This window comes from Pipistrellus hanaki, assembly GCF_964339955.1.
Source record: "Pipistrellus hanaki genome assembly, chromosome: 15".
Taxonomy (NCBI): domain Eukaryota; kingdom Metazoa; phylum Chordata; class Mammalia; order Chiroptera; family Vespertilionidae; genus Pipistrellus; species Pipistrellus hanaki.
The window spans coordinates 11,474,849-11,487,467 of NC_140517.1; the positions used below are offsets into that span (position 1 = coordinate 11,474,849).

Here is a 12,619-nt window from a genome sequence, read left to right on the forward strand (position 1 = left end):
TTTTTCTCTTCATTTTCTGTTTTCTTCTGGAACTAGAAGTTTCAACTGTGGAACTCCTAGACAAATTTTAATATTCTCTTCCATTTCCTAATTGTCTCTGCTTAACCCTTTGGAAAAATTCTTTTACTTTTGTTGTTGCCGTGGGTTCACCTCCTTTTTTCTCCTATGTGTCTTGACCAGGAATGGAACCTGGAACCTGGAACCTTTTGGTGTATGAGATGACACTTCAACCAATTGAGCCACCACACAGCCAGGGCTCATTTTTTATTTTAAAAAAAATAATTTTTTTGAGAGTATATTTATTAAAGCTGGAGACCGTGAAACAAAGAAGAGCTTAGGCTGCCACTGCTCTGCTCTCCAGTTGCAAATCTTGTGGGGGTTGGTTGCCCTTGGAGTTTAGGAGATGCACACCTGTGGAGGAAGAAGATGGAGGGGGGGAGGCGGTCCGCCAGAAGGGAGAGCATGCCTATTTTATCTTATCTTTTTTAATAGGTACATGTTCTTGTTTCAAGGTTACAGTATCTTTTTTTCCTCAGGTTATTGAGGATAGGATAGGTTTAGGTTTCCCTCCTACTGGGTAGACTTTTTCCTCCACTTTTCACTTGTCTTTATATTGAAGCTTTTCTCAGATATTTGATGATGTATGGCTATCTGCTTTTTAAAAATATACATTTTATTTTTTATTATATCTTATTGATTTTTTTTCAGAGAGGAAGGGAGAGGGATAGAGAGTTAAAAACATCTATGAGAGAGAAATATCGACCAGCTGCCTCCTGCACACCTCCTATTGGGGATGTGCCCGCAACCAAGGTACATGCCCTTGACCAGAATTGAACCTGGGATCCTTCAGTCCCCAGGTCAACACTCTATTCACTGAGCCAAACTGGTTAGGGCTATCTGCTTATTTTTTAAAATGGGGCACCAGAATATTAATGACAGTTCTTTCATCAGAGCGGCACTTGCTAACTGCAGCCCTCGAACAAGCTTTGTGCCAATCTTGTTTTCAGGTTTGTCTTCACCTCCACTTTCAAAAGTACTTGATGGTAGCACATTTCCTGAATGTTGAGTGGTTTTTGTTGGAAATCAGTTTTCTTTTCACTGCTGGCTTACGTTTTAGCTTTTTCAGGTGCTAAATCAGTTACCATGAGTACTGCATTCCAACTTCTAAAATTGTTGTTGCCATGGTTTCACCTCCTGTCCTTTTTGTTTTTGTGAGTTTACACTCTTAAAAAAAGTGTTTTACTATCATTCAGTGGAGTTTCAGTTGGGAATGGCAAGTGTGTGTCTTCAGTTAACTGTTGGAAGTTCTTTCAATTTGTTTTTGTTATTTATTGAGGTGAAAATTATATAACATACAATTAACCAGTTAAAAGTATACAATTAAGTCCAGTCAGTGTTGGTCAGTGGTTGAGTGTCTCTAGTTTGATTCTGGGTCAGGACACATGCTGATTGCAGGCTCAGTCCCCAGTTGGGGACGTGGAGGAGGCAGCCAATCAGTGATTATCACTCATAATTCATGTTTCTTGCTCTCTCTCTGACTTCTTTTTTTAAAATTTTATTTTTTAATTAAATTATTATCTGTGTACATATTTTACCATTGCCCTCCTACCCCCATACATACCTACCCTCCCAGAGTTTTGTGTCCATTGGTTGTACTTATATGCATGTATACAAGTCCTTGGGTTGATCTCTTATCTCCCCCAGATCTCCCCTCCCCTCCCCGCTGTAATTTGACAGTCTGTTTGTTGCTTTACTGTCTCTATATCTATCTTTTGGTTCATCAGTTTATAATGTTCTTTATTATCCATAAATGAATGAGGTCATGTGGTGTTTCTCTTTCATTTACTGGCTTATTTCACTCAGCATGATGTTCTCCAGTTCCATCCAGGTTGCTGCAAATGATGAGAATTCCTTCTTTTTTATGGCAGCATAGTATTCCAACATGTAGATATACCATAGTTTTTTGATCCAATCATCTGCTGACGGGCACCTAGGCTGTTTCCAAATCCTAGTTATTGTAGATTGTGCTGCTATGAACATAGGGGTGCATATATCCTTTCTGATTAGTGTTTCTAGTTTCTTGGGATATAATCTCTCTCTATGACTTCTAATCTGCTTTCTGTCTCTAAGATTTTGAATATTTAGATGCATCATATATAAGGCAAAAGGCATCATAAAATATTCGACCTTTTTGTCTGGCTTCTTTCCCTTAGCATGGTGTTTTTCAGAATCACCATATTGCAACATCTGTCCATATTATCTTTCTTTGTTGTTGTTATTTTCAATATTATTTTAGCTGTTTTGGGCCCCTTTCAGATCCATATAAATTTGTGGATTGGTCTTTCCATTTCTTCAGAAAAACCCATAGAAATTTTAATAGGGATTGCATTGACTCCGTTTTGTGGAATATTGCAATGTTAACAATATTAAGACTTCCGATTCATGAACAAGAGAAATCTTATAATTTATTTAGGTCTTTAATTTTCTTCCGCAATATTTTGTAGTTTTTAGTATACAAACTTTTTAATTCTTTGGTTAAATTTATTCCTACGTATTGTATTCTGTGGAGCTATTGCAAATAGAATTGTTTTCTTAATTTCCTTTTTGGATTGTTCATTGTTGATGTGTAAAAGCACAATTGAATTTTATGTGTTTTATCTCCTATCCTACAACTTTTCTGAACTCACTTATCAGTTTTGGTTGTGTTTTATGGATTATATGAGACTTTCTATATATAGAATCATGTGTCTGCAAATAGAAGTGGTTTTATTTATTTCTTCCTTAACAATTTGGATGTCTTATTTCTTCTTATTGCCTAATTGTTCTGGCTAGGACTTTCTAGTACAATATTGAAAGCTGCCATCTTGTTCTTTATCTTAGGGGAAAGCTTTCAGTTTTTCACCATTAAGTATGATGTTAGCTGTGGGTTTTTCATAAATGCCGTTGATAATTTTAAGGACGTTCCTTTCTATTCCCAGTATACTGAGGTTTTTTTGTTTTTAAATCATGAAAGAGTGTTGAGTTCTGTCATATTTTTTTCTGTGTCAATTCATATGATCATGTGTTTTTCCCCTTCTTTCTAGTAATGTGGTAATTTTTATATATTGAACCACCCTTTCATTCCTGGGATAAATTCTATTTGGCCCTTTTAATGTGCTGTGAAGTTAGAACTGTGCCACTACAATTTGTGTTCCAGGTAACGGTGGGAAGCAATATCTCCCACGGTTACTCAACTCTATACTTGTGTGAAAGTAACTGTAGACCATACATAAACAAGTGAACAAGGTGATGTTCCAATAAAACTTTATTTGTGGACCAAGAATTTCACATCATTTTGTGCCTTGGAACAGTATTATTTTAATCTTTTTTCAACTATTTGAAACCATCCTTAATTGTGTAAGAATAACAGGTAATAAGTGAGGTTTGGCCTGTGAGCTGCATTTTGCCAACACCTGCTTTATTGTGTAAAATCATACATAGAAAATCTCTGTTGTCCAGATTACTTGCATGCTTGCATGAGGCCCCCTGGTGGCTAAAGGAACACAGAACAAATAAATCTTGAGATGGTCAAATTTCTGAAGCACCATGAATTTGAGAAGTCTATAGAATTGGGAATCTGGGCCATAAGAATGTTTATCATAGTGAGATTATAATAGCTACTTAGGGAAAAGATAAAGCAGCATTCCCCCACATTTTGTATTTTGATATGTATAATGCTTTAGGCCATCATTCTGATTCAGAATATGTTTGCTTCATCTAAAGTTGATTCTGTGGAAGGGTAAGGATTTCAGCATCAAACACTGAAATGACATTGGTACGATAATTATATTTTAATGAAACTAAGTCTGTCAAGAATGACTTCCTTTCACCCTTTTTTTTTACTCAAAGGGTTGAAATTTAATAAATGAATAATTTTTGCTACTTTATCAAGTAACATTCTTAAATAAAACCTGATTTTTATGTTTTAACTGCAAGTATGTGGTGGCAAAGAATTCAGTGACTGCTAAGAATTCAGAGTTGGGTGTTGTTCTCCTTTGAACTAAGGTGACACCATTTTTTAAAAATTGTGATAAAATATACATAACATAAAATTGACCAGCTTAACAGTTTTTTGTTTGTTTTTATTATACTCACCAGAGGACATTTTCTCCATTATTTAGAGAGAGAAGAAGGGAGAGGGAGAGTTAGAGAGAAGCATTGATGTGAGAGAGACATATTGATTGGTTGCCTCCCACATGCACCCCAACTGTGGGGCTGGGGATTGAACCTGCAGACCAGGTACATGCCCTTGACTAAGAATTAAACCCGAGACCCTTCAGTCTGCAGGCTGAGGCTCTAACCATGGAGAAACACAAGCCAGGGTTCTCTCATCTATAATAATAAAGACAATATGCTGATTAGACCGGACAACCGAACAAACTTCTGGACGACCTTCCTGATGAAGCCAGAGCTGCGAGGGCCAAGCCCCTTGCACAAATTTCATGTATTGGGCCTCTAATTTTCTTATAATAATTCAGGCCCCAAACCTGTCTTCTCCCTTGCTCACATCCAGTTCATTGGCAATTTGTCAGCTCTACCTTAATAATAATTAAAAAACACTTCATTTCTTACTGCTTTTCTGTTTTTACAAACCATCACCACCCAAGACCTATGCTCTGTTATTTTGTATGTGGATTATTGCAGTAGTCTTTTAAATGTATATGAGATCATGACATTCCTTTGCTTAGAACCCTACAGTGGGTTCTAATATAAACCATTCATCCGACTGGTTTATGAGGCCATACTTGACTAGCTAGTGCCCGCCCCCCTCATCCCCACCTTTTTATTTTTATTTTTTATTGTTGACACTATTACAGATGTTCCCCATTTCTCCCAGTGACCTCTTTGTTCATGGGTCAATGCTCAACTACTGAGCCACACTGGCTGGGCCCCACTGACTTTCTTGCTTTTTCTCACATGCTCCAAAACTACTCCAGCCTCCATCTTTAGACCTTTGCACACACTATTTCCTCTACCTGAAGTGTTCTTCCCCTAGATTTTGTATAGCTCAGTTCGAAATATCCTTTTGATAGCTCCTCAAATATTGGAGAAAGAGCCTTTCCAGACTTCCATATCTAAAATAACTTCCTCTCATTCTCTTACTTTATTCACGTTACCCTATTTTATCTTTCCTTAAATCAGATGTCACCACCTGATACACATTACTAGGATGTAAGCTCTGTGAGGATGGGGACTTTGTTTTGTGTACTCTTGTACACATCTTGTTTTCAGTGTCAAGAACATACAGCTATCAGGGGCTGCTAAAAAAATAACTATTAACTAAGTGATCACATTGCTTCTTGTTTAGGACAAATACACATATATGGTTGAGGTGAATAGTACAAAGTTAGCACCCCAAAAAGTGGAATAATGTGGATGTAGAAAGAAACTGATTTCTTGGTGATTTTGTTCAACTGATGAAATAACCAATTCTAGCCGAAACCGGTTCGGCTCAATGGATAAAGCATCGGCTTGGGGACTGAAAGGTCCCAAGTTCGATTCCGGTCAAGGGCATGTACCTTGGTTGCGGGCACATCCCCAGTAGGGGGTGTGCAAGAGGCAGCTGATTGATGACTCTCTCTTATCGATGTTTCTAACTCTCTATCTCTCTCCCTTCCTCTCTGTACAAAATCAATAAAATATATTTAAAAAAAAAAAAAAAAGAAAGAAATAACCAATTCTGGAGCTGTCCTATTTTTGGACCTCTTGTTATATTGGATAATAAGTAACCTCTCCCATCCCCCCTTTTCAGCTACTTTGAATTGGGTTTTCTGGTTCTTTGAAGCCTAGAAACACCACAGTTCATATAGAGCTATTTTACTACTAAATTTAAAAATACATCTTGGTTGGAGAAACTGATGTAAGACCAATCCCCCTCTCTCCCTTTTTGTCCCCCTCCACCCCAGGCCTTCACCACACTATTGTCTGTGTCCATGGGGTATGCATGTGCATATAAGTTATTTGGTTAATCTCCCCCCACACCCCAGCCTTTCTCCCCTCTGAGATCTGTCAGGCTGTTCCATGTATCCATATCTCTGGACCTATTTTGTCAGTTTATTTTGCTCATTAGATTCTACATATAAGTGAGATCATGGATACTTGTTTTTCTCTGACTGGCTTATTTCATTGAGCATAATCTCCGGGTCCATCTATGCTGTCTCAAAGGGTAAAGCTCCTTCTCTTTTGAATATTTTTAATTGATTTCAAAGAGAGGAAGGGAGAGGGAGAGAGGGATAGAAATATCAATTAGAATCATTGGCTGCCTCCTGCACACCCCCTGCTAGGGATCAAGCCTGCAAGGTGGGCATGTTCCCTGACTGGGAATGAAACCTTTACATCCTGGTTCATAGGTTAATGCTTAACCAGCTGAGCCACACAGGTCGGGCAAGAGCTCCTTTTTTATAGCTGAAGGGTATTCCACTGTGTAAATGTACCACAGGCTTATTATCCACTCATCTACTAATGGGCAGTTTTTAGTATATTCACAGAATAGTGCAACTATTATCATAATCAATGTTAGAACATTTTCATTATTCCAGAAAGATACCCAGTTCCCATTAGTAGTCACTTCTCATTTTTTCCCCAAATCTCTTCTTTGTGGTTGTTTATTTAAAAAAAAAAAATATTTTTTATTGATTTCAGAGAGAAGGGAGAGGGAGAGGGATAGAAACATCAATGATGAGAAAGAATCAATCATTGATCGGCTGCCTTCTGCATGCCCCCTACTGGGGATCGAGCCCACAACCCAGGCATGTGCCCTTGGCCAGAATTGAACCCGGGAACTTTCAGTCCACAGACCCATGCTCTATTCACTGAGCTATCCACCGGCTAAGGAGGTTATTTATTTTTTAATAACTCTTTCCTCTAGCTTTTTATCCCATTCAAATAGGGGTTTACTATTTTGGAGCTCTGACTTTCTATTTCTCTTGATTCAGTAAGTGTTGTAAGTAGTATACTTTTAAAAATTCAATTTAATGTTTTAGAGTTAAAATAAAATATAGCATAACCATCTTAAATTTTAAAAAGGGAAAGATGGTAGTTGTCATGTATTGAGTTCTTACTCTTAGTCATTGTATTAGGTTGCTTGTCTTAAAAATAGTCCTTCATGTTTCCAGTGATACTCCACTTACCTCACGTAATTTTAATAGAAAAAACAGCCTCAGAAATCTAGGACTTATGGAAATAGTTAAATAGTAGGATGCTGGCTAATCATAGCAACACAAGAAGTCTAAAGATGGGGATACTAATGTAATAAAACAATGTGATCTTGAGTACTTTTGAGAAGATCTTTTGGTGCTTCACTCTCTTGTATCTATGAACAGTTTTATCTTTGGTTTCTCAATGATGATCTCTTTGGAAAAAGTGAAGGTATTCAACCAGTACCTTATACTAGGGCTTAGTACTTCTGCCTCTGTAAAAATGGATAATAATTACTTTTTTCCTAAAAGTGGTGTTGCAAAATATCCTTATTGCTACAAACACTCTCAGTTGGTAATTTGCCAGAGCTGTTTAGTGTTAAATACTCCAGCAAGGGGTGCATTTAAAAAGTTCTGTCCTTGTTAGGATTGCTTTAACAATCAATCGTAAGTCAAAGCTCCAGTGAATTATTTTCTAGTTGAGATAAATGACCCAGTGGCATCGCAGGACTTTCATAACCTGGTCTGCTATGACCAGAGGTATGAATCTTGATGGTGTGACTGTGGAAGAAAAAGCTGTTACTGATAATCATAAAAATTTACTTAACACAAAGAAAAGTTATGAGTTTTACTGCAGGGAAACTAAGGCCTTGGAGAGATTAAGTGATTTAAGAGCTCACTGTTAATGGTACAGGTAGACTAGAGTCTTGATCTCTTGAGTTGCGTCCATAATCCTTTTCATGAATAAACTTAAATGTGTATACCTTACAACTAAAAACCTTTCAAAAACTCAGTTTTATTTTTTACTCTGTTTTAGCCTACAGATTCCAGATGAGGCTGAATTTGATTGATTATATCATTCTATAATTCTATGAATATTTTTTAGAATTATGAATATGATTTTTTTGGTAAAACAATTATTGTTTTCAGATAATGTTTTGTGATTCTCATTTTAAAAAGTATGGAAATAGAAAAACATTATATACATATCTATGGAAATAACCAGTACATTTGGTTAAACATATCACTCTTGACATTTAGAGAGAAAGAAAGGGAGAAAGAGAAACATCTATGTAAAAGTGAAACATCTATTGGCTGCCTCCTGCACACCCTTACGGGGGATTGAGGCCAAAACCCAGGCATATGCTCTCACCAGGAATCCAACCAGTGACCTTTTTGTCCATGAGATGACACTCAACCAGCTGAGCTATATCAGCTATACCACTCTTAATAGAGCTAATGTACTCCTATGTCCCCCTTTTTTCTCTCAAGATTATTATTATTTACTTTCTCATCTAGTAATTTATACATCTAAATTTTCTAATTTCTTGTTTCATTGATTTTTTTTTTTTTTTTGCTTCCCCTTCATAGATCTTGAACCAGATGATTGTGCATCCATTTACATCTTTAATGTAGATCCACCTCCATCTACTTTAAACTCACCACTTTGCTTACCACATCATGGATTATCGTCTCACCCTTCTGTTTTGTCATCATCGTTTCAGCTCCAAGGTCACAAAAACTATGAAGGAACTTGTGAGATTCCAGAATCTAAATACAGCTCATTAGGTGGTCCCAAACCCTTTGAGTGCCCAAGTATTCAAATCACATCCATCTCTCCTAATTGTCATCAAGAAGTAGATGCTCATGAAGATGACCTACACATAAATGATCCAGAAAAGGAATATTTGGAAAGACCTTCTAGAGATCATCTCTATCTTCCTCTTGAGCCATCTTACCGGGAGTCTTCCCTTAGTCCTAGTCCTGCCAGCAGCATCTCTTCTAGAAGCTGGTTCTCAGATGCATCTTCTTGTGAATCTCTTTCACATATTTATGATGATGTGGATTCAGAATTGAATGAAGCTGCTGCCCGATTTACTCTTGGATCCCCTCTGACTTCTCCTGGTGGCTCTCCAGGGGGCTGCCCTGGAGAAGAATCCTGGCATCAACAATATGGACTTGGACACTCACTGTCACCCAGGCAATCTCCTTGTCACTCTCCTAGATCTAGTATCACTGATGAGAATTGGCTGAGCCCCAGGCCAGCCTCAGGACCCTCATCAAGGCCTACTTCCCCCTGTGGGAAACGGCGACACTCTAGTGCTGAGGTTTGTTATGCTGGGTCCCTTTCACCCCATCACTCACCTGTTCCTTCTCCTGGTCACTCCCCCAGGGGAAGTGTAACGGAAGATACCTGGCTCAATGCTTCTGTCCAGGGTGGATCAGGCCTTGGTCCAGCACTTCTTCCACCATTTCAGTACTATGTAGAGACTGATATCCCTCTGAAAACAAGGAAGACTTCTGAAGATCAAGCTACTGTACTACCAGGAAACTTAGAGCTCTGTTCAGATGACCAAGGGAATTTATCACCATCCCGGGAGACTTCAATAGATGATGGCCTTGGATCTCAGTATCCTTTAAAGAAAGATTCATCTGGTGACCACTTTCTTTCAGTTCCTTCACCCTTTACCTGGAGCAAACCCAAGCCTGGCCACACCCCTATATTTCGGTGAGTTGATGAAATGGTTGCCTGTCATTTATACTTATGGATTATTGGTGGCATGTAAACTGCATTATCTATATGAAATGGTTTGACCATTTTTTATTCTCTTTTATGTTTTTTTGTTTCTTCAAGATAAATAAAGTCTGCATTTATTTTCTTCTGAGTCTTAAAAGTATTTTTAGATAGGCTAAAGTTATAATTTTAAAGTATATAGATAATGAATTGTAGATAACAAATTACATTTAAGGATCCCTGGGGAAATTTTCTTTTGTAATTTATTGATTTTTAGAGAGAGAGAAGAAGGAGGGAGAGACAGAAACAGAGAGAAAGAGAGAGAGAGAAAGACATCATTTGTTGTTTCACTTATTTATGCATTTATTGGTTGTTTCTTGTATGTGCCTTGAACTGGCATCGAATTTGCAACCTTGGCCATATTGGGACAACGCTCTAACCAACTAAGCTACTAGGCCAGGGCTAGAAGAAATTTTCTTACCAAAAAAAGGTTTTTGTAAAAGATGGATTATAGTATGAATTAAGTTACTAGTAAAATTAATTGGGAATAAGCTTTTTATATTTTAAGAGTTCAATATAAAATGAAATTTGCCTTTTCATATTTGTGGCAAGTGGTTTTTATACCGTAATTTTTGTCTTTTAACTTCATAAATTTGTGATTTTCTTTTCACTGTGTAGAGGAATTTTAAAATCTTATGTATTCAAATTTATGGCTTTTGAGTTTTGTGTTATATTTGAAAGCCTTACTCCACTCTAAAATAATTTAAAGATAGATAAAAATATAATTTTCACATGTTTCTAATAGTTTTTATATGTATAAATATATGCATGTAACAATATATATTTATATTATAAATATTTATAGTGTTTGTACTATATATTGTATTTATAAATTTTATATGTATAATATTAATATAGACTCTTGAGTCCAGCTAAGGACTAAAGAATAGTCTAATGACTTTATTTTCCAAATGGCTAATGAGTCATAACAATACCACTTATAGAATCTTTCTAGTATATAATTGATTAGAAAAGACAACTTTACCATGTATTAAATCACTACATAGAGTTGGGTTTATTTACTTTGTTCAAAAAGCTTTTTCACTGGTATGAATGTTTATTTATATATCCAGATCTTTAGAAAAATATAATGTAAAATTATAGTTCTGAAGATACCTTTGAGATTATCACTCTGCTTCTGAAAATAATCTTAATCTTATTAGGCATTTGTTCAAGTTTGTAGTACAACTGCAGAAACTAGCTGAGAGTAATAAAAATTAATACTGTTTGAGTTACATAGTATCCTGTAAAGCTAGACTGAGGACAGTTAAGAATGAGTGAAATAGCCGAAACTGGTTTGGCTCAGTGGATAGAGCATTAGCCTGTGGACTGAAGGGTCCCGGGTTCGATTCCGGTCAAGGGCATGTACCTTGGTTGTGGGCATATCTCCAGTAGGAGACGTGCAAGAGGCAGCTGATCGATGACTCTCTCTCATTGATGTTTCTAACTCTCTATCTCTCTCTCTGTAAAAAATCAATAAAATATATTTTAAAAAATCAATGAAATAATTTAGAAATTTACAGAAATAATAGCATTTTAGAAGGTAGAAAAGACCTTAAAAGTCCCATACCAGTCATTGAGAAGATATTACTTTTAAAAAATATATACACTGAGTGGCCAGATTATTATGATCTCTGAACACATAATAATCTGGCCACTCAGTATATATCCCATGTAATAAAAAGCTAATATGCAAATTGTCCCCTCAACCAGGAGTTCGGCCAGTAGGCAGGCCAGCCAACTGCCCATGTCCCCTCTCCCTGGCCAGGCTTGGCATTACCCCACCCATGCACGAATTCATGTACTGGGCCTCTAGTGTGCGCGTGCGCACACCGGCACACACACACTAGAGGAGGCCTGGTGCATGAAATTTGTGCACGGGGGTGTGTGTCCCTCAGCCCGTCCTGCACCCTCTCCAATCTGGGATCCCTCTCACAATCCAGGACTGCTGGCTCCCAACTGCTCACCTGACTGCCTTCCTGATTGCCCCTAACCATTCTGCCTGCCCGCCTCATCACCTCCTAACCAATCCCCTGCCAGCCTGATTGCCCCTAACTGCCCTTCCCTGCAGGCCTGGTCCCCCCAACTGTCCTTCCCTGAAAGCCCAGTCACAGCCAACTTCCCTCCTCTGCCAGCCTGGTCACCCCTAACTGCCCTACCCTGCAGGCTTGATTGCCCCCTACTGCCCTCCCTTGCAGGTCCCTCCCAACTGCCCTGCCCTGCTGGCCATCTTGTGAGGGCCATCTTGTGATAGCCATCTTGCGTCCACATGGGGGCAGCCATCTTGTGTTTTGGAGTGATGGTCAATTTGCATATTACTCTCTTTTTAGATAGGACAGGATACACACACACACACACACACACACACACACACACACACACACTGAGTGGCCAGATTATTATGCATTCAGAGATCATAATAATCTGGCCTCTCAGGGTATTTAAGAGAGCATGGGAGAAGGAGAGAGAGAGAGAAACATCAATGATGAGAGAGTCATTGATGGGCTGCCTCCTGCATCTCCAGGCTGGGGGTCAAGCCTGCATCCCAGACATGTGCCCTGACTGGGAATCAAACCATGACCTCCTGGTTTATAGGTCACGTCAGCCGGGCGAAAAGATATTTCTTTTTTTTTTTTTTTTTTTTTTTTAAATATATTTTATTGATTTTGTTCAGAGAGGAAGGCAGAGAGATAGAGAGTTAGAAACATCGATGAGAGAGTGTCATTGATCAGCTGCCTCTTGCACACCCCCCACTGGGGATATGCCCGCAACCAAGGTACATGCCCTTGACCGGAATCGAACCTGGGACCTTTCAGTCTCCAAGCTGACGCTCTATCCATTGAGCCAAACCGGTCTCGGCAAGATATTT

At 38.2% G+C, this 12,619-nt stretch overlaps 2 protein-coding genes across 2 annotated transcripts in view; one reads left to right on the forward strand and one right to left on the reverse strand.

Annotated features, from left to right (window-relative positions):
- Positions 1–12,619, reverse strand: part of LOC311610140 (dipeptidase 2-like) — a 564,319-nt gene that overhangs the window by 75,472 nt on the left and 476,228 nt on the right. The window lies entirely within an intron of this gene.
- The window catches only part of NFATC3 (nuclear factor of activated T cells 3), an 88,732-nt gene that overhangs the window by 20,003 nt on the left and 56,110 nt on the right, over positions 1–12,619 (forward strand). The window contains 1 exon segment of the mRNA XM_084861015.1: positions 8,547–9,684. Within this exon segment, the coding sequence (XP_084717141.1) occupies positions 8,547–9,684 (1,138 nt within the window).